General features: G+C 34.2%; 1 protein-coding gene and 1 non-coding gene across 2 annotated transcripts; one reads left to right on the top strand and one right to left on the bottom strand.

The window, feature by feature from the left end:
* Nucleotides 1-3,389: 3,389 nt before the first annotated feature.
* LOC132035652 (small nucleolar RNA R71) lies at nt 3,390-3,496 on the top strand. Its single transcript, XR_009409374.1, has one exon. It is a non-coding gene; the product is annotated as a small nucleolar RNA R71 (small nucleolar RNA).
* Nucleotides 3,497-23,429: 19,933 nt separating this feature from the next.
* Nucleotides 23,430-24,352, bottom strand: LOC132034693 (uncharacterized). Its single transcript, XM_059425064.1, has 2 exons — nt 23,944-24,352; nt 23,430-23,887 (listed from the first exon to the last, which is right to left on the bottom strand). The coding sequence occupies exons 1-2, from the start codon at nt 24,350-24,352 to the stop codon at nt 23,430-23,432; spliced, it is 867 nt and encodes a 288-aa protein (XP_059281047.1).
* Nucleotides 24,353-26,317: the final 1,965 nt, after the last annotated feature.

The following is a 26,317-nucleotide window of genomic DNA, read 5'->3' as shown; positions in this document are numbered from 1 at the left end:
TCTAGTGACATGACATGCATGCGGAATTTTTAGCCAGATCTTGAAGTCCAGTTTAATCACGAAATACATGCACCCAAAAGATTGAAAATGGTGAAGAACATGTGAGGAATAGTAGAGTGCTGAAACATTTTGAGAGTAAGCTGAAGTCTAGCTTAAATTAAACTAATACGATCACTTTGAGAATCATGAGAATGGTAATAATGCATAACAAAATGTTCATCCCAAATGATTTGAAGTGGGTCAATATCAAGAGAAGTCAAAAAGCAAGTTCGTTCCATGACGAGGCCAATGTGTATAGGATTTTTCTCGCTCGTACTCAGTCAAATTCTAGTATAGTTTATGATATCGTCCCACGGAGATTAGACAATCTAGGCGTACTTGTAATATTTTGACTACTATTTGAGAGAATCAGATTGATGAAAGGTGAGTTGGAATTATAAATTACTTAAATTAAAGCGAACAACTTCCGAAGGATTTATAGTTTAAAAGAGTTGGGAATCGTTGAATTCACTTAATAGATCATTACAATAAAATCTCAGTTTTTCTACACGTATTTTCTAAAGAATAATTGCTTATTGCTAATACAATTATATTTTCACACTAAGAAATAAATAATTAATTAACACTCCGCAGGGTTATGTCAATTAATTGACTTAAGCTTAGCGATGATTAAACTGAAATATCTTGCGTGAATGCAAATAGCTATCCTGATATCTTCACATTATTGTGGTTGGTATGAATAGTTTTAGATTTATTTTTGTTACTTTTCTTGAGATGTTTTCTGCCTTTCGAAGAACAAAGTCACATATTCTAATGATTGCCTACACTGAATTTATGTTCCCTCCTTTTTCTTTAGGCTAATTAAGTCCTTTGATGGATGGTTTTACGAACTATATTATATTTATCGATTACAGGTGCTTGGAGAATGGCCATGGAATTAGATCTTGAAGAACAATGCATCTCTATAAATAAATTTAGACCGTATGATGTTGAATGGGTAATAAAGGTATCGGTTATTCAAAGATGATGTCTAATAGCTTCTAACTCTTGACCCCTTTCGCAGTTCTTTCCATGTATCAGCTAAAGCATATATCAAAGTCAAGGCCATGGGGAATAGCCTCTGCAAATTTGGTTGGTTCCTCAAAGAATCTCCACAATTTAACACTTATTTTTGTAAGTTTACCCTTTATTTTCTTGCTTTGCATAATAAATTATGGTTGTTGCCTATTGGGGGTTATGCACTTCAAAAAAAAAATTATTCTTTCAGTTGGATATATTATAACTATTAAAGATTGTACTCCATTCTAACTCTTTGGGGTCTTGAGATTAGATTTGCCTTTGATAGGGAGCGCTTTACACCTAAAGTAGAACTTTCCAACACGAGATAGCTATCCTCCATGAGAATTCTATGCGTGCAAATAGCTGGATTGATCCCCTTGATATTTGCTACAGTCCATCCTAAGGATCCTTTATATGCTCGTAGCACTGCAATCAAACTGTTTTCTTGTTCTACAGTCAAAGAAGATGAAATAATTACTGGAAATAATTCTTGCTCAAGATAAACATATTTTAAATGAGACGGGAGAGTTTTAAGTTCAATCTTTGATTGAATTTCTTCTTTATCATCTTCAGAATCTTTTTCCAATAATTCAGCTTCCTTTTTTATGGTGAGATCATCATCCTGTGTGGTGCCTAATGTGACCAAGCATCTTTCCATTGAGTCAGAAATTAATTGATCATTTTTGAATTCATCTGCAAGATCATTAATCATGTCAATCGAAAAACACGAAGATGATATTTCATCTTCTAAATATCTTAATATCTTTTACATATCAAAAATGACTCTTTCTTCATCAACTCTTAAAATTAACTGTCCTTGATAGACATCTATGATTTCCCTACCAGTTGCAAGAAATGGTCTACCCAGTATTATTGGTTCATCAGGACATTCCTCCATTTCAAGTACTATGAAATCTACAGGGAAGACAAACTTATCTACTCTTACAAGCACATTTTCAATTATTCCCTTAGGTTTTCTAGTACTTTGATCTACAAATTGAACCGACACACTTGTGTCTTTTATTTCACCAAGATTTAATTTTCTAAAGATAGAAAATGGCATCAAATTTATTGAAGCTCCAGAATCACAAAGTGCCTTTTCAAAATATAGTCCCCCCAAAGTGCATGGAATTGTAAAACTACCTGGCTCACCGAGTTTTTGAGGTAGCTTATTTTGAAGTATCGCACTACATTTTTCAGTAAGCATTACTACAGAAACTTCTTCTAATTTTCTTTTATTTGACAAAATTTCTTTTAAAAATTTGGCATATGTAGGCATTTGTAATAAAGCATCAGTGAAAGGAATATTGATGTGGATCTGTTTTAAAATCTCCAAAAACTTTGCAAATTGACTATCAAGCTTTTCTCTTTTCATTTTTTGTGGAAAAGGAATTGTCACGGGAAGGGGAGTCATTTTTTCAATATTCTTTTGTTCTTTCTTGAATTCTTTTTCTCCTGATGGTTGTGGGATGCTTCATCATTCTTACCCTTGTCTACCTGTCGTTCCGGTTGATTCTTTTCTTGTCTGTCTGCATATGGGTCATCAAGGTTCTTACCTGATCGTAAGTTGATGGCCTTAAGGTGTTCCTTTGGATTTTTCTCTGTATTGTTGCGTAAAGGACCTTGAATTTTTCCCGACACAATAGCTGCCAGTTGGCTTAACTTAATTTCCAGATTTTTGAGAGCTGAATTTTGACTTTCCATTTTTTCATCTGTGGTTTTAATATACTTGTACAACAGATCATCAAGATTTGGATAGACTTGTTGAGGTCCTTGCTGATATGGAGCTGCTTGTTGATATGGTCTGAAATTCGATGGTCCACGATTTTGATTCTGGTATCCAGGTGGCCCCTGTACCTGTTGCTTTTGGAAGCTTTGGGAGTTTTCAGCACCATTTAGATTGCTCCATTGAAAGCCTGGATGTTTTTGTGCCAAAGGAATATGGCTTGTATCCAAGGGCATTAACCTGCTCATCATTTTGGTTGGTTGGTTGACATTCGTGGTTTAAATGGTTTCCTCCACACATGTCACAAGCCTCAGCTTGGGTTGACTATTGTGTATTCACCTGAAAAGATTCAAATTTTTGTGCCAAAGAAGCAATTTGTTGTGTTAGTGTATTCAAGGCATCTGCTTGGTCTACATTAGCAGTTTTCTTGATAATAACACGGTCAGATGGCCATTGAATGGCATTTTCAGAGATTTCATTCATCATCTGTAATGCTTCTTCTATGAGTTTTCCCATTATGGACCCTCCTACAGCTGCATCTATCACATTTCTAGAAGAAGGTTTTAACCCGTGATAAAAGATATACAGTTGCATATGTTCAGGAATATCATGATGTGGACATTTCCTTAACATTTCTTTTAATCTTTCCCAAGCTTGATAAACTGATTCAGTGTCAGTCTGAAAGAAATTAGAAATATCTTGTCTTAACTTTGTGGTTTTAGCACGGGAAAAAAATTATTTAAAAATTTCTGAGTCATCTGGTCCCATGTGGTAATAGACCCTTGAGGCAAACTTCGCAACCAAGTCTTGGCATCTCCTTTTAAGGAAAAAGGAAATAGCCTTAACTTTATTGCTTCAGGAGATACTCCATTATACTTAACAGTTTCAACAAGTTTCAGAAAATCGATTAAATGACTGTGTGGATCTTTAGTTGGATCACCAGTGAAGAAACAAGATTGTTGAATTGTTTGAATCAGGCCTGTACTGATTGCAAAGTGATTGGCTGCTACAGGAAGTTTCCTAACACTAGATTCATAATTGAAAGCGGTTTGGTCTAGTATAATCCCTTAAGATTCTGTTTGCTGGTTTTGGGGCCATTTCATCAAACTGATCTTCTTTATGGACTGGTGGTGGGATCTCCGGTGGATTAATGTTATCTCCTATTTGGTGCTCCATTTTGTCACAAGTTATGTTTTGAGAAGATGTTTGTTCTTTCCTGTGAAATCGCAAAGATCTTTCAATTTCAGGATCGTAATTGACTAGCTCCTCCGTAGAAGAGGGTCATAAACTATCTTAAATTTGTAAGTAAAACTAATTCGTAAATTAGTAAAAGTTAATGAAGAAAATTACAAAGATAATACAAATAATTAAAACAATATGATTTTTTTTTTGAATTTATAAATAAAATTACTTGTAATTAAGCTAACACTAAAAAAACAATATAATCTTATATAGATAAAAATAGTAAGAAATTTACAATGATATTGCAGTGGAGAGTACTAACAATAATACTAATAATATAATAATAAGATATAGGTTGACTATTAATGCAAATGATTAGAAAAAAGATATAATATTATTATATGTAAACCGTAGATACAAGTAGTAGTATTATAATAATAATAATAATAATAATAATAATAATAATAATAATAATAATAATAATAATAATAATAATAATAATAATAATAATATGAGAGTACTAAGGAGATTTTTAATAGTAAGTATCATGAGGTAGTACTGACAATGAAAAGGGAAAAGAAAAATTATAATACTATTGTAAAAACGTTAGTACAAATAACAGCAACAATTATAGTAGTAGAAAAAAAAAAAACACAATAACAATAATAATAATAATAGGTTCTCAAATTAGTAATAAAATATTTAATTTGAAGTAGATCTGTGCCAATCCCCGGCAACGGCACCAAAAATTTGACGAGGCCAATGTGTATAGAATTTTCTGCTCGTACTCAGTCAAATTCTAGTATAGTTATGATATCGTCCTACAGAGATTGGACAATCTAGGCTACAGACTTGTAACATTTTGACTACTATTTGAGAGAATCAGATTGATGAAAGGTGAGTTGCAATCATAAATTAATTAAATTAAAGCGAACAACTTCCGAAGGATTTATAGTTTAAAAGAGTTGGGAATCGTTGAATTCACTTGATATATCATTACAATAAAATCTCAGTTTCTACACGTATTTTCTAAAGAATAATTGCTTATTGCTAATACAATTATATTTTCACACTAAGAAATAAATAATTAATTAACACTCCACGAGGTTATGTCAATTAATTGACTTAATCTTAGCGATGATTAAACTGAAATATCTTGCCTGAATTGTGCTCAAGGGTAGTAAAAACTTTGTGAGAATATTTTTAAAAATCAATAATCTTGCCCACAACAGTTCCTCCGTGAGAATTAAAACAGAGGCAAGCAAAATTACAGACTTGAAATAATAATCTTACTAAAGATTACTCTCACTGTAATATTCTATTCATCAGTTATTATATATTAATTTTGCTCCGTGAGAATTACAAAATTAATATGAGAATAACTTAGATATAAAATATATAGATGTGATAACAATGATTAGAAGATCAATATTCCAGCACACTATGAAATATAAATAGAAGATTTCAAGCTAAGAATGTATTGAATCTGAGATAGAATTATAATTATATCAAGCTTCATCAACTATTCCAACAAAAAAAAATTACTCCATTGTGAAGTAAGAAAAGCTAAAGAGAACTTCCAAAAGACTAAACATATTTTAAGAAAAAGACTAGAGAAAGAGACCAAGAGTAATTCTTTTCTCTCTAGGAAGCTTAGAACTAGATAGGAAATTAGATACAAAAGTGGGATGCCCCTTTCTTCTACAACATATGCCTATTTATAGAAAAATTCCTAGAAGACTTGGAGAGACATTGCAAGAGAAATTCAATATAATAATATTTCCTTGGTGAGAAATTGGCATGGCAAATTATCATGCAATCTTGAGAATTTGGCATGATAATTTATCATGAAAATTTGGTGAGAATTTGTCAACTTTGTTTCTCTTGACTTTGTGTAGCCTTTGGTGAAGTTGTCACGGACGCATCCTCCTTTCTTGGCTTTTAGTTCTTGCTTCTTCTCTTTTTCCATGTATTCTTTTTCCCGCAAGATTTGTTAGAAAAGTGCAAGAATATGATATAAATTATTCATGTTTTATTTTTAAAATAATATATTCTTATATTGAAATTACATGAATAATTTATACCCATCATTCCAATTAACATAAGTCGAGATACCGTATGATTTTCGCTTCTCGTTCTAGAATTGCATGTTTTGTACTTGACATTTTAAAGGATTAGTACGACGAAGGCATTTCATTCTGCTATCTAAACATTATGTCACCCTTTGCTACCCCTATTGAGCCTTAGTTTTATTTTCTTTCATACCCCTCTTTTGGAATCAAAAAAGAATCAGAAAAGAGTCAAAAAAAAAAAAAAGGAGAAGGACAAAGAAGAAAAAAAGAAAGAAGGAAACAAAATCACAAATAACAAAAAACAAAAAAAAAACAAAAATAAAAAAAAAGAAGAAGAAGAGAAAACACAAGAAATGAGCTTCCTGAACTACGTTCGACCTGATTCTTGTTTCGGTAGGATACGTAGGCATCCCTATCCTGGGGTTCGGTCCAACCAAGTAAAAGATCCAAATATTTCCAGTTTCAAAGAAACTGGGGTAGAAATTGTTTTTATTTTTTTAGTCGATTTCAAAAGTTGTAAGTCCCGACCCTTTTATTTTAGTGTTTTCTTTGAGCCTTCATGCACTCATTTTCTTTCTAACCCTGTCCAAAAGTCACATTACAACCAAAAGAAAGACCTTTAGATCAATCTTTGAGAATGACAAGTCAAACATGCTTTAAGTGATGATTATCATACAAGCAACAATGTCACGTTACTTGCACAAGGAATGAAAAGTGAAAGTGAAAAATGAGAGAATCTTATTGGTGAAAATCCTCACGGGCACGGTAAGGTGACCATGAGTTGAAAAAATAAAAATGAGAGAGTCTTATTGGTGAAAACCCTTACGGGCTCCATAAGGCGACCGTGAGTAAGAGAAAGAACCAAATGAGAAAGGCTTGTTGGTGAAAACCTTTCGTGACACCGCTAGCCGAAAGAGATTCGATGATGTCGATGTAGTTTTTGGAACTTAGAAGCCCGATTTGGAAGTCTAAGTGCATGACATGAGTTGAAGGTTAGATTGGTTGAAGAGATCAGGCCGCTTAATCCAAAATGCATGTTATGATCATTGTCGGCTATCACATTCAGATAAGTGTCATTTCTTAGCCTTTCCCCGAGAGCGACGTCTCCTATTGAATACTATTTCTTTTCATTTCTACATCACTTTTTTCCTCTTTCTTTGATTCTTGAGTCAGTCCATGTCAAAACAAGCAAGAAAGGACTTCAAAATCTGTTACTAACTTCTCCAATAGCATAAAGCAAAGTTTGGCTAGATCATTAAAGTGACAAGATTCAAGAAAAAGTTATATGCACAACAAGTTTGTTGACAATTGACAGACATTTGGATTCATTGTTAACAAAGGTCCAGTGATTATTGAAATGCGATGTACAGTACATTAATTATGAGGTTTAAGGCTTGAGATGTCTCCAATGAAAAAAGTTATCGAGATAGGTTGAAATCAGAGCTGAAAAAGAAGCAATTGTCCTCAAAGCCAAGGCCATAAACCAACCAACATGCTTTAAAACCTCACAAATTTTCTTTGTTTGAAACAGGGGTGGATGTTATCTTCAACTCAAAGGTTCAAAGCTTGAATTTTCAAAAGGTACAACGTCTCATTTTTACCGACGCAAAAGGCAATGTCACAACATAGGTTGGCAAACAATAAAATTTGTTTAACTTTTTCAGTTATGAATACTTTCACTCATAGGAGACGCTAAGGCTGTTCACGGTTTTGGTTAAAACCAAAACCAAGCCGAAAATTTAACCAAACCGAATAAAAAAACCGACATTTGGTTTGGTTTGGTTTAATTTGGTTTTAAATTTTAAAAACCGATAATATTTGGTTTGTTTATGGTTCTATTAAAAAATAACCGAATAAATAACCGAACCAAACCGATAAATTATATACATAAATTTTATAATTATTTATATGTACAATATTAGTTTTTCATAAATAATTATAAATATTTTATACCTTTTAATCATTAATTTGATTTTTGGTCTACTTATTTCACATGATTGTTTAAGGTCCATGTTTTTAAGAATATGTCCAAGCCCATGTCTTTAAGTCTTTTAACTCTTTTAAGTGTTAAGTGTAAACCTACTAACGGAAGCTCACGTTAGAGTCTAATGTATTTAAATTAAATTATTAGCCTTTCTTTGTCAGCCATTTGATTTTAGGTTGTTTCTTCTTTTTTTTCGAATTTATACCTTTCTTTTTTCTTGTCTGAAAGTCCTAAACTTCTAATATTTTTTCATATGAAAAGGACAGAGGTTGTAGATTTGGAGTTTCCTATAGAAGATACTTCAGTAACATCAGCATTTGCTGTAACTCAAGCACATTGTAATGCCCTAATACTTCTTCCGTGGGTAATCCTCCTAAAAAATAGAAAAGAACAACTCGGGATGGGTGTGAATGTATTAATCTAGTATAAAGGTGATATTTTAGCTATACGAATCCATTCGGGATGAAGTTTCGGGTGATAAAAAATGCTTTGAAGTTAAACCAAAAAGTCAAGTTCTTAAGGCCTTCTAAATTCGTCCAAGTCTGAGACTGTCTGTACTTGTGACCAGTATTCGGGTATTTGTGTTAGGAATTTGAGAAAACTCAAAACATGAAAGTTGTAGGCCTTTGAAATATATTTCCAACCATATATTATGGAGCTCAAACAGAGATGTTTACTATAAGTTATGACCGTTTCTTGGACATTGCAAAGTGGTGCCGCGCGCGAAGTGCCCTTCAGGTGCGCGATCGCGCACCAGAGGCAGTGCTACTGCCTTCGCTGCGCCATCACCTACGTGAAGTGGGCCTCCAGCTGCATGACCGCGCACCGACCATGACATTCTAAGAGCCAAACTTCGTTATATTCTTTCCCACTTCGTTTTAAACCAATTTTTCTGAGGTAAAGAACCCTAAAGAAGTCTCTCAAGCCCTAAGGACTAAGCTCTTCTCTCCCAACCTTCAAGAAACTTTAAGGTAAGCCTATTCCATGCATTCCAAGTCAATTCCAACATACGTTCATGATCATTAAGTAAGAATTCATCATTCTTAACATAGGGTTTTTAAGAAAACCCATCTCAAGGTTCAAGAATTCAAGATTTTGGAAATCTTCTTCAAAGCTCAAGTCTTTAATTCATGTTTTGGAGCAATTAAGGTATGTAGGGTTTCTATCTACGTGTGGGAACATCATTGTTCTTCCCCACGCCCTTCTTCCATGATTGTACGCAAGTTCTCTAAAAAAACTAGGGTTTTAGCCATGTTCATGATAACCCTAGGTCCATGTACTATATTATATTAAGCTTGGTGATATAATCTCGTTGTTGTGTTCTTGATATTTCATTTTGATTATTGAGAATCTGTCTGTAATCCATGAACACCCATATCTCGTATTCCATGGGTTCTTACATGCATGTTTTTAAATAAAAATGCTTATTTCATGAATATCCTACATGTCTACAAGTTTTCATGCAATTGTATTATATAATTATCTTCATGCCATGATTCAAGATACATACATGCTAAATACAAGTTATTTCGTGAAATCATGATTACGAGTCAAGTACAAGTTAATTCACGAAAATCATGGGCTTCTTAGCCAATTATATCATGTTCATATTTTTGGGAGTTGCACGAATTACCGAGAAGGCTCAGATAGCCCGAAACTACATAGCCACCGTAGGACAAGGATCGCTCCACCCAGTTAGGACGATTCCTTAATTTTACACTGAATGGATCCATCGTGCACGTTACCACCTTATACCCCGGCAAGGTATGGAGGCTCGCTGGTCCGGCGCATAAGGTACCGGACTCCACGTACCCACGTGGTGATGTTATATTGTCGGTTTATGAAATGCTCTCCTTACTTACCATGTTTTACTCATGTTATATATATATATATATATATATATATATATATATATATATATATATATGTATCCATGCTCATGCTCATGTTCATGTCCGGTACGATTCGCTTTTATCATGTTATCCCATGTCCCATGTTATTTCATTCTGTCTTGCTTTACATACCAAGACATTCAATGTGCCGACGTCCCCTTTCTATTGACGGAGGGCCTCGCATTTCACGACGCCAAATCATGGATTTGACGTGATGACACATCCGCCGCAGGGACGCATTCGTATCGGCCTTATCGGGTGAGCCCCATCTCATTCGGGGCTTAGTTCAACTTTTTGTTTTATGATTAGTTACGCATCTAAGGTATCTTATGCCGTGGGCCTTGTCCCAATAAGTATGTTTTCCAAATTTGACTCATGATAGAGGTTTCATAGGACTGAGAACATGATAGAGGTTTCATAGACTAGACTAGTCAGTTTAGTTATGTTAGACATGCAAGGTGTTTAGCCATCTTTGGCTCAACTCATGTTATTTCCGCACTCATGTTTAAACAAGTATTTTTATTAAGTATTATGACTTATTACGTTTTATAAAGGCTCATCATGCATTCACGTTATATTCCGCTCATGTTATGCCTCATGATGATTCGGAAGCCAAATGAAGAATGGAAAGCAATGCAAAGTCGTGCTATGTAAATCGCTTCGGTCACATGCACGAAAAAGAAGGCACCGAGTGCCGTGTTTCGCCCAGGCCATGGTTCGGGGCGTGACAGAGACGCACTCCCTAGTCAGAGTCTTTCAATTTTAACCCTTAAGAGACGCACTTCTTAGTCTGGGCCTTTCAAGTTTTTCTTTTAGGAGACGCACTTCCTAATTTGAACCGTTACTCCTAGGAGACGCACTTCCTAGTCAGAGTATTTAAATTTCAACCCCTAAGAGACGCACTTCTTAGTCTGGGTCTTTTAGATTTTACTTTTAGGAGACACACTTCCTAATTTGAACCATTACTCCTGGGAGATACACTTCCTAGAATAAATGCTAATTATCGAACAGGAGACGCACTTCCTAGTTAGAGCCTTTTGATTTTACTTTCATCATTGAATTATTTTACATATAGTTTTTGATTTTGCTAACACTCACAAAAAAATTCTTGGTGCAAACTAGGGCAGAAAATTTTTGTTCGTGTTGTTTGTCTTTGATAGCACATAGAATAATGGGGATGCATGCTCGTCTTTATGGATCCCTCAATAATCACCGACCCGTTCATGTAAGAACGGGGAAGAAAGCAGGACACTATTCGAAAAGACCTCGGGTGTCGGACAGCCATGGACCCGCCTCGAAGATGAATGGAAGCATCAAATACATTATATCCGCCCTCGGCTCAAATCACAATCGGGAGCATGTAATGGCATGACCCATTATATCACCCAATAAACAAGCCCACAATAATGGCGATCATCCAACCTAGATAAGTGGGGAGCTAGTATGTGATAAAGATACCTAGGTGATAATTACATCACCAAGAATGGGAAGAATCATGTAATCATTTCCGTCAATCACTACTATTTACATAACCTTATTTCCATATAGGGTAAACCAATACCTCGCTAACAATATCATAATAAGAACGGGAAGAAAGCCGTCAATACCAACCTAGATGACAACGAAGGTCGCCCGTCAATCACTACTACACATCGGGAGAGCTAGCAATAATAACCCATATTAAGAACTTTCACGCCAACAACTTTTATGGTTAAGGGAAGCAACTGCAAGTAATACTTTAAGATGAGGCGATGTTTCTCTTGTATCTAAACCAACCACATACTACCAATACAACATCAATAATTATGTGTTCAATACCAATCCGGAAACCCCACACAATATTCTCAATAACAACCCATTCATACACGCATGCAATAACGATTCACATACGGGACATCTCAAGTTAATTTTTTAAGTTTGTAGCCTTAACGTTTGCATGACAACCATAACAGCCCATCCAACATACAATATGATGAAGAATGAAAACACAAGAAAGCAAGTCAAGACATGTCAAAAAGCCTCGAAGACGATGTTCGGAATTCTTGCAAAGAACATACTAAGCCAACCACAGATCATTTCATGTCTTCTTTTCATATAATTTTAGTAAGTTATGACCAGCTATCCACACGACAAGTACAACATCAAGCATACGTGAACTACGCTATATCGTCATTTTATAATCTTAAAACAACTCACAAATGACTTTAGTTTCAACTCCAACCATTAAACACCTTCATTTCCATCATAAAATTCATGATAATAACAATCAAAATATCAAGTAAAAACAGTTCACTAAGAAAGTCCACGGACACGGCTACACCATGCTTCAACATCTCTCATAAAATCATAGATTCAACCATTTTCATACTAACATAACTTCACCTTTAACCTTCCAATTCTTTTCATTCTTTTTACCATGAGATCTATGATAGTAACAACCATATTTATTAAAGAAAATCAGTCCATTAATTCCACCCGAAAAAGTCCCTACGGCCAACTAGACTTTCATGATTTTATCGATTCATGTTCGTCAAGTTACAACCATACTTCAACATCAACACATATAACCCCATAACTACCATCATGTTCCAACATCAACACACCTTATTTCATGCATACAACTTATATTCACACATCTCATCACCCTTAATACATGAAAAGAAAGTTAATCTTACCTTGACAACTGACTTCTCTACTTGGCTAGAGTTGGTGACTTGAGATGGAAATGGTTCTTGTTGCTCAAAGACTATCTTCACATTTTTTAGGGACCTTCTAAAGGGTTGAAACACCTTGGAAAATAATTTTTGGATCAAGACTCAAAGGGCTCAAAAATCAGCCCCTTGGCCGAATAGGGCTCTCCCTCTCTCCTCTAGGTTTTCTTTCTTTGTTGTGAAGTTGAAAATGAATGTAATGGCTGATTCCTTAGTCATTATTTGGTTAAGTTATGATGCCTACAAGTTGGACACAACACATGCTCCACTCATGACATTGAGGGATGCCTCCTTTGTTCCCTTTCTTCTTCTTTCCATTTAATTGTTTATGAGACAATTGCATGTGTAGTGAATGTTTAGCATCAACCTTTGTCCATTCAATCATACAAGGATGAATGTCAATATTTAAGTGTGCAAGTATTCTTCCTAACATGTGTGTCTTCATAAAATAATGCATGCCTTCATAAAGTGATAGATGCCCTCAATAGTTCAACTTTTTCTCCCCCAATTTCTTGGCCGAACCTCACCTCTTATTTTCTTTCAATTTGGTTGTCCACAATATGATGTAAGTGTAGTGGATGAATTAATGTTTAAATGTATATTTGTATGTCTCCATAATAGTCTTATTTAAGATGACTTTGAGTCATCTTTTGGACACATGTTAATGTTCATATTGGCTCATTGTTGCCACTAATTTTAACTTAACACCACGATTAAGTAGTTTCTAATTTCCATTAATGCTTCTATACCAAACAAAATTTGTAGATAAATTGTGACTTCAAACGAAATCGGAAGTTAAAGTCTCTACTTTGTATCTTGAGATAGTCTTAATACTCAGCCCGACTTGAATCATCCATATCTCCTTACCCCGATATCATTTTGACGAGCTGTTTGTTGCGTTGCAAACTAGACTCGATGAACTTAATTTTAGGCTTTTGAAACACCTTAAAACTCTCATATACTAGGAGATATGCCTCCTACAATATAGGCTAAAATCGGGTCCGAGATTTTACTGAAATTGTTCCGATTCATTTCGTTTAACTTCTAATCCTCTTCCAACCTCATGTAACCTCTTATACATACATATACATAGTCATTTACATCCATAACAATTCATATACATGTCTCGAAGGGTCCGTAGAATCACAATAACCATAAGTAGAACTCACAAAGCTTCGACGAAACTCCAATCGAAAAAGTATATTCCTATCTTTTGTCCATCTTCTATATCATTACTAATAATCTCAAATACTTTAAAAGGTCACTCACATTACCTCATATACATACTCATAACGCGATTTCAAATCCTTTAGGTTACCGGAGTCACCTCGAGATACTTAAGACAACCATATTTATAACGATATTCTTACTAACTCGATTAACTTTCCTTGAACCTTCTTAACTCATTCTTTCTTGTTTTAATACAAGTAGCAAGGATTATTATGGGTGTGACATTCTCCTCCTTTAGAACATTCGTCCTCGCATGTCAAATGAGGACTAAAACTCGTCAATTAAATACCGAATCACCCGTCTACTTATTTGACCACGAAAAAGGGTGAAATATTATGCCTAAAAGTGCTAAACGACCAAATGGGTCGTTACAAAAACTCTTCGTGTTCTCAGTCAAACAGGGGCAGATATAGACACGTGATTTTTGACCCTTCCCAGGGTGTTTCACCTTCTAGCATCCAAATATTTCTTTTAATTTTAATTTCGATGTGTCGATTATTCTATTTTATTTAGTAGGCTTATTTACGGAAACGAAAATCAAGAAAAATGAGTCAAAAAATATTTACTATTTTAGACTGCAAGTTTTGTTCTCCTTTACAAGTTTGCTTCATCAGTTTTGTGTTTCAAATGAATCTCTTGGGAAAATTAGCCGAGGGTCTTTAAAAAGAGAAAAAAAAAGTTTTGTGTTTCAAATGAAGGAAAATTTAAAATAAAAAAAATAAAAAAAAAAGTTGTTGTTTAATTAATTACTTTTGAATTATTTCTTAGTCTAGTTATTTAACTTCCCTTATTTTTGATTTAGAAGTAGTATTGATATATTCATCGTGGTATTTTTATTCAATCGGAAAAAAAAAGACAAAAATGCTCCTCATTTTTTTCCTTGTACGCACCAGTGCACATTTTTTACTTAAATTTTCTTCTCATAATCCACTTTTGTACACATGCACACATGATAACATTTCTACATAGGATACCTTTTTCCTTCATACCCTACACTAGCACACATGATAACATTTCTACATAGGATATCTTTTTCCTTCACACCCTACACTAGCACACATGATAACATTTCTACTTGGGATTCTTTTTCCCAAAATCCTACACCACACCATACATATTATCCATCACACACACAATTCAAGCAACAAAAAAAAAAATGAAACAAAAGACCTAGAATATAGGAACCTACAGCCACCATAACCAAAATACAAAAATATGAGCCGCATGAGATCTTTCTTTTTCATTTTAGTAGCTAAAAACTTGTAGCCAAGAACCATAATCAAACTAAGAAACTCATTACACCAAAAAATCCTATAAGCAGCTAGACCGTATAGACTAGTCAACGGCCATCCACACAAAGAACGTAACGTATCTGGCTTAAGAGCAACGCACAGCTCGCCGTCCTCACTGTTTTCAATCAAAACCATGCATTAAACATCAATCTCCTTCCGCAAAAACTATAACAAAATCCCTTCGAATAGTTAAAATAGGAAACCGAATCTACCTGCAATGTTGGATTTTGAAATAGAGAGTCCGACGATGGTTTTGAGGTTTCTGGTGAGTTTTCCAGTTTAAGCTCCTATCGAAGGTTCTTGTTCAGTCGAGTTGCGCTATCTCTCATTTCAAGTTGCTGTACTCATCCTTGAGATTCATTAATTAAAAAAAAGGCTTTACTCTAAGGTTCGTTCTTTTGTTATTTTTTCAATTCATGTTCATATTATATTTTACGAGTTTTTAGTGTTTGGTGTTTGGTGCATGGTCTTTGTTTGGTGTTCGTAATATTCTAGATTCTCTAAACTAGGCGGATGTGTCAAAAAATAAAAAAAGGAATGTGCAGGTGTGAATTAGTACGTTTTAGCAAGTATGTATAGTAGTATATTTTTGGCTTCAGCAAGATAGAAAAATGAATGTTTGATGATTTGATTCAGAATTGGGTTTGTATCATATTTTGGATTGATGTTGTCATTAAATGATGCAGACTTTTATGATCTGTTCATTATTTTGGATATTGAAAAATGAAGGAAAGGCTTACTTTATATGAAATGTTGCACTATTAATTATTTTATATTGAAATTAAGAGACATTTGTTGTGTTGGCATGTTAAAAGCTTGGTTAGAGTAATGTGATGCGTTATTTGCCGTGACACGGTTCCGTCATTTATTTAGTCACATATGATTTCCAAATCTTTGAATGCATTTGTAGGCTCAATTTAAGATGGGCTGTTGGTTCGTAGTTAACTTTGGGCCTAGATAGATGTTTAAGGTCTGTTTAAGGTCCAATTAACTAATTAATTGTGAGCTTGAGCTACGGGATACAAATTTTCAAACCCTGTTGTCAAGTATAAAAGAAAAGAGCGGAAAAACCAATTGTAAGGGAGCAAGATGAGCTGCGAATTTATTCAAAGCCCGTTGTCAAAGAGTGAAATGACTAAAATGATAAAGAAAAGCGTCTCAGATTTAAGAGACGAATAAATCTTTTAACGATAGATTCTCTTAGGTGCGTTTAAATGTTGACCATGTGTTCTGTTACGGATCTTGGTTAAAGATTAATTAATAACTCAAAAGAGTCAAGTGGGTGGTTACGCTCCTTGACTTTATAAATAATTCGAGTTTGACCATGTGTTTGGATACACTCCTTGGTCTATTCTTATAAATAAGAGGCTTTGTGGGTGGTTACGCTACTAAGCCAAAAATATAAGTCACATTTCTAAACTAATTTTAGGTAATTAAGCGAGTAAAATAAACGCGTATTATCCAAGAAATATTTTTAGCCATGTATAAGTCGATAAAAGCGACTGTGCTAGAACCACGGGACTCGGGGAAGGCCTAAACCTTCTCCCCGGTCAACAGAATTCCTTATCCGGTCTTTTATTTTCGCGGACTAATAATAAACAGAGTCATTTCCTTTTGATTAGAGATTTATAAGGTGACTTGGAACACTAAAACTCAATTCCAGAACGGGGACTCTGTTAAAGTTCCTCGTGTGGTTCTCAATACTAATGCTAGTTATTGCTATATATGTTCATATATTTTCAAGGGTTATAATATTTTCTTTTTAACTTTGTCCCTATGAATGAGAAAGAAGTGTATCAACCGAAGGATCTTTATATTTATCTAAAATACTATTTGTTTTTTAATTAATATTATTGTATAGTTGACTGTTCTATATTCTTACACTGTTTGTGGATAAACTAGAATCCTTGTATAATATATAATTCACAGAATTACAGCTTTCGTTCGTCTCCTTGGATTAGCCACAGTGAAATCTAATCAATTACGTAGGATTTTATTATTATTATTATTATTATTCAAAGCCACTTTCGTGGTGGGGGGTTGGGCATGACCCCTACCTCGTATATTAATAATACGTGGCAAAATACATGGGCGAGAGGGATGTAAAGCCTAACCTCTCCAAAAAGATAGAAGACTATGGACATGCCCGTGTCTTTACAATTTAAGACCAAAGGATAGCCAGATGTTACGTAGTATTTAACAATTATATGATATCTTGTTTCAATTATAACTGGAACAGAGAAGACCAAGGAGAGGAAAATAATTTGATCAATTTATTTACTCTTCCTGTTTGATAATACGAATCCTCTTAATTTATAAATTATCTCTCTTAGAAGAAACAAGTTGACGTAATTATGTATGTATAAAATAAGAAAAGTTCTCCTCTTTTGTCTCTTATCTCTTTATCTTCTTGCTTTCATCTTTTGAAATATTGTACTAACTCTTTTCGATTGATTTTACACATCTTAGTTAGCTGATTTATGAAATTTTGAGATCACCATTCTGTTATTCCAACTCCTTTGAGAGTTTGTTTTTGTTTTAATTTTTCTTTAGAGAATTATTATTTTTCCTTTAGTTAAGATGAAGTTAAAGAAAGAATCTTCACTTTTGAGATGAAGTAGATAAATTAAGAACTTTTGTCGGATGTATTAATTAGATAACGATATTTTGGAACATTACTTTCAGCACTTTATTTTTCACAGATACATATTTGGGGTGTGTGTGTATATATATATATATATACTTTTAATTTTCACTTTTCACAGAACTTTTGTCGGATGTATTAATCTTCACTTTTGTGTGTGTATATATATATATATATATATATATATATATATATTTTATATATCTTTGACATGTTAATTTTTTTTTTTTGACATCTTTGTTTTTATTCCGTTATTTTTTGAATCGCTTTTATTTTAGCCGAGGGTCTAACAAAACAGTCTCTACCTCCTAAAATAGGGGTTAGGTCTGCGTACACTCTAGCCATCGTACGCCACTTGTGGAATTTGGGGGTATGTTGTTGTTTTTTTGTGTGTTTGTATACACACACAGAATACACAAGACATTAATATAGCTATTAAAGTGTTGAGAAGTACGCAAGGATACTTCAGGTGTAGCAGAGTCTAATTTGTTTTTCCCTTTCTTATATGGGATTTAAGGTATAAATTCAAATTTTTACATTGTCAATTCAATTTAATCAATTATAGCATTGTTTTATCTTTCATGCTCCATCCTATGGCATAATCATAGATCTTGCATTAAAAACTTATTTATTACATACCAATAATAGTTATACCTCAATTCTAAACAGCTTACGGTCGGTTATATAAATTCCCGCTAGTATATTACTATATTTAAGCTTATCTCGAGTGAATAACAAAGGGAAGCTCGTGAACGAAATGTTCCGCCTTTCACTCAGGGTTCAAGAAAGGGCCTATCAATAGCTAATTCCACGAAAATATTTATACAAAAATAAAAATAAAAGTACTAGAAAGTTCTCTATACTTTCTGATGGTATATAAATTCAACAGATTTCTAAAAATATAGGACTGAAGTTAACGTACTAATATAACCGAAAAAATGTACCCAAATACACAACTTAAGATTAATTTAATACAATGCATTACTGCATGGAATAATCGTAGATCTTGCGTTCAGAACTTATAACTGCAAATCTGCAATATCTCAGATTGGTACTCCCTTCGTCCCAAATTATATGGCACACTTTTCTTTTTAGTTTGTTCCAAAAAGAATGTCATCTTTCTTTACTTAAAAATAATTTAACTTTATGAGATGACTTACAGTCATACAAATATCTAAGATTAGTTTTGGACCACAAATTTCAAAAGTCTTCCTTCTTTTCTTAAACTCCATGTCTAGTCAAATTGTGCCACATAAATTGAGACGGAGAGAGTATTAATTTAATAGGCCGATTTAATATATATGTATAGTTTTCTTTTTCATTTTTTTAATCCACTTTATGTCTCTCTGTTGTAAAACAAGCTCAAAGTAACAATATAAAATATTAGAATAAGAGAACAATATAGAATAAAACAATGTAAAGATGACTTTCTTCTTTTCTTTCAAGTGTGTGGTACATCACATATCATATCTCTATTTATACTACTCCATAGAGAGGGGGTTACAAGATTGTCTTGAATATGACATTAACCTCTTGAGTAGGTGGGAAGAATATGTGGTTGTGGGAGATGAATGAGGGAGTAGTGGAGGTGTGGTATAACTACATATAATGGTGCACATAATGGTGAATTAACTCCTAGAAGTTATGGACATCCATATTATCATATTTACAACACTCCCCCTTGGATGTCCGATAATGTGTCTCGTTACGCCTTATTTGCTGCCTCGTTAAAAACCTTGTCAGGAAAACCCAATGGGACAAAACCTCGACCAAGGAAAAAAGAGTGCAGCGCGTATTTTCTCCCCCTTATGAAAAGATCACTTTAGTTCTCGGAGACGACGCATCCAATCTTGTATATCAACTTCTCAAATGTCGAGGTTGGTAATGCTTTAGTGAATAAATCCGCCAAATTATCAATCGAGCGAATTTGTTGAACATCTATCTCACCTTTCTTTTCAAGATCATGAGTAAAAAAGAACTTTGGTGAAATGTGTTTTGTTCTGTCTCCTTTAATGTATCCTCCCTTCAGTTGAGCAATACATACAGCATTATCTTCATACAATATAGTTGGAATATCCTTTTCAAAAGAAAACCAGACATTTCCTGAATATGTTGAGTTATTGATCTCAACCAAACACACTCCCGACTAGCTTCATGAATGGCTATTATCTCCGCATGATTTGAAAAAGTGGCAGCTATTGTTTGCTTCATTGAACACCATGATATGGCTGTACCTCCATATGAAAATAAATAGCCTATTTGAGATCGGGCTTTATGTGGGTCAGACAAATATCCTGCATCTGCATAACCGATCATATCTGACTTGGATTCATAAGAATAAAATAATCCCATATCAATTGTTCCCTGAAGATATCTGAATATATGCTTAACACCATTCCAATGTCTTCTTGCTGGGGAGCTGAATCTTGCTAATAAACTCACTGCAAAACATATATCTGGTCGGGTATTATTGGCTAGATACATCAGTGCCCTAATTGCACTGAGATATGGAGTTTCATCACCAATGACCTCTTCATCATTTTCTTGAGGTCGAAATGGATCTTTATTTATGTCAAGCGATCTCACAACCATCGGGGTACTCAACGGATGTGATTTATCCATGTAAAAACGCTTTAAAACCTTTTCAGTGTATGTTGATTGATGGACAAATATTCCATTTGTCAAATGCTCAATTTGTCGGCCAAGACAAAATTTTGTCTTACCTAGATCTTTCATTTCAAATTCTTTCTTCAAACACTCTACAGCTTTTGAAAGCTCTTTAGGAGTGCCAATGATATTCAAGTCATCAACATACACAACTATTATGACAAATTCAGGACGGACCTTCTTATAAAAACACAAGGACAAATAGGATCATTTTTATATCCTTCCTTTAGCAAATATTCACTGAGACGATTGTACCACATCCGCCCTGATTGTTTCAATCCATATAAAGATTTCTGAAGCTTTATTGAACAAGTTTCCTGCGAACTTTTGTATGCTTCAGGCACTTTGAATCCTTCAGGGATTTTCATAAAAATATCGTGGTCCAATGAGCCATATAAATAGGCTGTGACAACATCCATCAGTCGCATATCAAGCTTTTCACGAACTGCCAGATTTATTAGATACCTGAAGGTAATTACATCCACCACATGAGAATATGTCTCCACATAATCAATGCCAGGCCTTTGCGAAAATTCTTGTGCCACAATTCGTGCTTTATATCTTACGACTTCACCTTTTTCATTTCATTTTCGCACAAACACCCATTTGTACCCTACTAGCTTGACATCTTCAGGTGTTCGAACTATTGGTCCGAAAACTTCACGTTTCTCAAGTGAAGCTAATTCTACTTGAACTGCGTCCTTCCATTTTGGCCAATCATTTCTCTGTCTACATTCATCGATAGATTTTGGCTCAAGATCCTCATCTTATTGCATTATTTCAATAGCAACATTATATGCAAAAAATATTGTCGACCACAATATCATTTTGGTTCCACCTTTTCCCCGTCGAGACATAACTTATCGAGATCTCTTCACTATCATTATTTTGAAGTATCTGGACCTCCTCTATGGGTTTATCATTTATTATGTCTCGGGGCTCTTCTTGAGCAATTTCCCTCACATTATGATCATCTTGATCATTTATTTCTTTTCTTTTTCGAGGATTTTTATCCTTGGAACCGATTGGTCTACCACGTTTCAGACGTGGCCTGGACTCATTTGCATTAACCGTTTGTCCTACCGGGACATCAACTCGAACTGGGGCATTTGCAGCTGGAATATGAGATTTAGTAACTCTTGGAAGGTTAGTAAATGCATCTGGCAGTTGATTTGCGACATTTTGCAAATAAATCATCTTTTGAACCTCTTGCTCACATTGATTTGTTCGAGGATCTAAATGAGATAGTGATAATGCATTCCAATCTATCTCTTTTTCCAACTGCTTATGTTCTCCCCCTAATGTTGGGTATCCGATTCATCAAAATGACAATCGACAAATCTTCTTTACGTAAATAAATCTCCGTCATCGGTTCTAAATATTTTTAAATTGAAGGAGATTCATACCCAACACATATCCCCAACCTTCTTTGGGGACCCATCTTTGTGCGTTGTGTTGGAGCAATTGGAACATATACCGCACATCCAAAAATTCGAAGATGGGAAATATTTGGCTCCTGACCAAAAGCCAATTGTAATGGGGAGAATTCATGATAACTGGTTGGCCTTATGCGCACAAGTGCTGCTGCATGCAAAATAGCATGTCCCCATACCGAAACAGAAGTTTTGTCCTCATTAGCAATGGTCTAGCTATCAATTGTAGGCGTTTAATCATTGATTCTGCTAGACCATTTTGAGTATGAACATGAGCAACCAGATGTTCAATTATTATTCCAGTGGCCATACAATAATCATTAAAGGCCTGAGATGTAAACTCACCCGCATTATCAAGATGAATTTTCTTTATCGCATTATCTGGAAATTGTGCTCTTAACCTTATTATTTGAGCCAACAATCTCGCAAAAGTCATATTGCGAGTTGATAATAAGCAGACATGTGACCATCTTGTAGATGCATCAATCAAGACCATATAATATTTAAATGGTCCACATGGAGGGTGAATTAGCCCACATATATCACCCTGTATACGTTTCAGAAATGCAGGAGATTCAATCCCAACCTTAGTTGTTGATGGTTTAATAACCAATTTTCCTTGAGAACAAGCAGCACAAGATAATTCCTTAAATTGAAGAATCTTTTAGTTCTTCAAAGTATGCCCATGTGAATTCTTAATTATTTTACGCATCATATTAGAACCGGGATGGCCCAACCGGTCATGCCAAATGATAAAATCATTAGAACCATTAAATCTTTTGTTTACTACAACATGTGTTTCAACCGCACCAATACTTGTATGGTACAACCCAGAAGAAAGTGTGGGTAATTTTTCATGCACAAACTTTTCCCCCGCTTTCACTGTAATAATATAAAGGTACTCAACCTGTTTCATTGGCAAGCTCTCAACATGATAGCCATTTTGGCGAATAACCTTGAAACTTAATAAGTTTCTTCGAGACTTGCTAATATAGTAATGGCCAATATTGTTCCTCCAGGTAGTAATAAGGTCGCTTTTCCAGAACCCTCAATTAATTTTGTACTACCAGATATTGTATTAACATAGGCCTTTTTCATAACCAAATGAGAGAAATATTTCTTTTCTCTTAATATAGTGTGAGTTGTAGCACTATCCAAAAGGCACATATCTCCATTACTCATCTTGGATCCAATTGAAGACTGGGGAATTGTATTTATCTTCATAAAAATAAAATACATCCTAAGAAATACGGAAACTAACAATAGAAAACTTAAGTACTGATCCTTGAAAATAAAACAACATAGAGAACTTAAGTACTACTCGAAAATAAAACAACATAATGACAACTTAAAACACATAAAAAATAACAACATAACACATTCCCCAGTGAAACGATCAAATCTCAATTTTGATCTCCAAAGAAGTCTTGACTTCCAAATAAGTAATATCATCAAGCCCATCAAAATCATCATCTTTCAAAACCAAATTAGCTTCAACATTATCATCATATTTTCGTGAAAGGCCACCGCCTCATCATCATTCTTTAAAGTCATGTGTGACTCCACCGGGCATTAAGCGAGAAGAGGCACCACCTCTATTCGCCTTTCTTTTGAAGGAATTTTGATAAAGCACGGCAACCATTTCGTGCGAACGACATTCATTTTTCCGTTGACCTTGCAAACCACAACGATGACAGTTGCTCCTTGAAGGATTGCCTTGATAACCCATATTGTTCTCCCTTTTATGGTGACCACCATCACGACGATTATTATATCGTCCCTTGCCCTTGCCACACCCACGTTCATTATTATGGCCCCGATTATTTTGTCTTCTTTCGGTGGGCCATGTCTTCGCTACCACATTCGGTTCCGGGAATGGACCAGTTCCAGTGGGACGGGCTTCATGATTTTTCAATAAAAGGGTATTATGCTGCTCAGCCACAAGAAGACATGAGATCAAATCAGCATGCTTTTTAAAACCCCTCTTCACGCATGCTGTTGTAATACCAAATTGGAGGCATGAAAAGTCGTAAGAGTCTTTTCCAACATACCCTCGTCAGTTATATTATCCCCACGTAGCTTCAATTGGGAAGTAATTCTATAAACAGTAGAGTTATAATCACATACAGTTTTAAAATCCTGTAATCGTAAGTGAATCCACTCATAACGAGCCCTGGGCAATACCGTTACCTTAATGTGGTCATACTTTTCCTTCAAACCAGCCCACAATTCAAGTGGATCTTTCACTGTCAGGTATTCAACCTTCAATCCTTCATCCAGATGATGACGAAGGAAAATCATTGTCTTCGCTTTGTCCTGACTCGATGATGTATTACCCTGAGTAATAGTGGCACCAAGACCTTTGGAGTCTAGGTGAATTTCAACATTGAGTACCCATGATAGGTAATTCTTTCCGGAGATATCAAGTGCCACAAACTCAAGCTTCGACAAATTCGACATGATGATCAAAACTATCATAAAAAAATTTGAGTTAGATACAATTAAACAACATAATCTCAAAAACAGTAACTTTAATTTCCACAAAACAATACCTTTTCACAAACACAACACCCTTTTTTTTTTTCACAAAACATTACTTTTTTTTTTCCAAACAGTACGTTTTTTTTTTCCTCACAAAACAACCTGTTTCTTCTCTCAAACTTGTAGTCAATATAATCCAATCGAATTAACAGTAACATAAAATCATGGTCTTATTAAAAGAACAACTAATCCACAACCATCAACCAATATATATATTTAAAGTACTGTTTTATAAAAATTATCATATTAACGTTGTTAAGTGTTATATGTTTACTATTATAGGACATAAAAATTCATTATTTCATGAGAATAGTAAAGGCAAATTACAAATGTGGAATATCAAGCGGCCGGACCAAATGTATGGTAGAAAAATATTTGCATAAAAATAGAATTGGCAGACGACTTAGAAACTAATTAACTTTCTGTTTGCATAACTTATATTAGAAGGGTGGTAAAAACGCATACCAGATGAAAGAGTAGACTCAACTTGGAGCAACGGTAATGAAGTTAGAGACTCGTGCTGATAACGTGTTGTAAAACAAGCTCAAAGTAACAATATAAAATATTAGAGCAAGAGAATAATATAGAATAAAACAATGTAAAGAGACTTTCTTCTTTTCTTTCAAGTGTGTAGTACATCACATATCATATCTCTATTTATACTACTCCATGGAGAGGGGGTTGCAAGATTGTCTTGAATATGACATTAACCCCTTGAGAAGGTGGGAAGAATATGTGGTTGTGGAAGATGAATGAAGGAGTAGTAGAGGTGTGGTATAACTACATATAATGGTGCACATAATGGTGAATTAACTCCTAGAAGTTATGGACATCCATATTATCATATTTACAACACTCTCCATTTATTTCAGGGTTTCTGAATCTGGAAGTTTGTAGGGGTTGATGCTTTCACATTTCTTGTTGGTTCAAAGGTTCTCTAATAACTATCATGTATGACGGTGGTTGTTTAGATAGAAAGCAAATAAAATATTAAAATAGCTGCAAAAACTAGAATCTTAATATTTTCTAAAAAAAATTCATAGTTTTTTGTCTTTTACCATATTATTTTACGCTTGAACTTAGAATTTTGAATGCCAATAAATTTTATATCTCATGGATGTTAGTAACTCAAATAAAGTCCAACTCAACACTAATGCTAACAAAAGAAATTCAATTCTAACACTAGGAATGACAGTAATGTTGGATATCTATTCTTTAGTTTTGCATAATTGGTTTAGAGCGTAAAAATACATAGCTTAACTTTTTTCTTTGTCATGTAATTAATACTTATTAGCAGTACTTATTTTAACATAAATTAGTATTTAGATTAAAGTCATTTTCTTTATGGCTTATTAATTAGCAATACTTATTTTAACCGATTTTATTATTTTTTTGTTGAATATTTTAATACGATGTCATCACCCATCTCACATTTTGTGTTATTTTCTTAAGATACACCTTAGTTATATAGTTGTATCTTAATAGGACTAAAGAAATATTTGAAGTAAAAGTCATATGTTTTGTATGAAGACTTTTTCGGAAAAAACCGAAAAAATCGAATAACCCGAGAAAACCCGAAGTTGAAAAACTCAAATTTTATTGGTTTGGTTTGATTTATAAATTTAAAAACCCGACTCATTCGGTTTGGTTTGGTATTTGAAAAATCCGAACCAATCCGGTCCATGTACACCCCTACTTTAAAGTTGCTAAAAAAATAAGTAGAATAATATTAGAAGTGTAATTCTGTCTAATATTTTACAACACCTCAAATGAAAGGAGTGTCATATTTGATCTTAAATAAAATAAAAGGGGATATCATAAGTGAAATATAACGGAGGTACTGTGAGTGGAATTAAATGAATAAATGATCAAAGTTCTAACATA

This window comes from Lycium ferocissimum, chromosome 10 (genome assembly GCF_029784015.1).
Source record: "Lycium ferocissimum isolate CSIRO_LF1 chromosome 10, AGI_CSIRO_Lferr_CH_V1, whole genome shotgun sequence".
In the NCBI taxonomy this organism is placed as follows: domain Eukaryota; kingdom Viridiplantae; phylum Streptophyta; class Magnoliopsida; order Solanales; family Solanaceae; genus Lycium; species Lycium ferocissimum.
The sequence above is the reverse complement of the archived record's forward strand: the minus strand, read 5'-3'. Positions and strand labels throughout refer to the sequence as shown.

Bases quoted from the DNA above. Each gene is read 5' to 3' on its own strand.
- LOC132034693 (XM_059425064.1), bottom strand. From the start codon at position 24,352: ATGTCGAATTTGTCGAAGCTTGAGTTTGTGGCACTTGATATCTCCGGA. The intron at 23,888-23,943 runs GTATGTTGGAAA...GTATTACAACAG, and splicing joins GGATAATATAACTGACGAGG to CATGCGTGAAGAGGGGTTTT.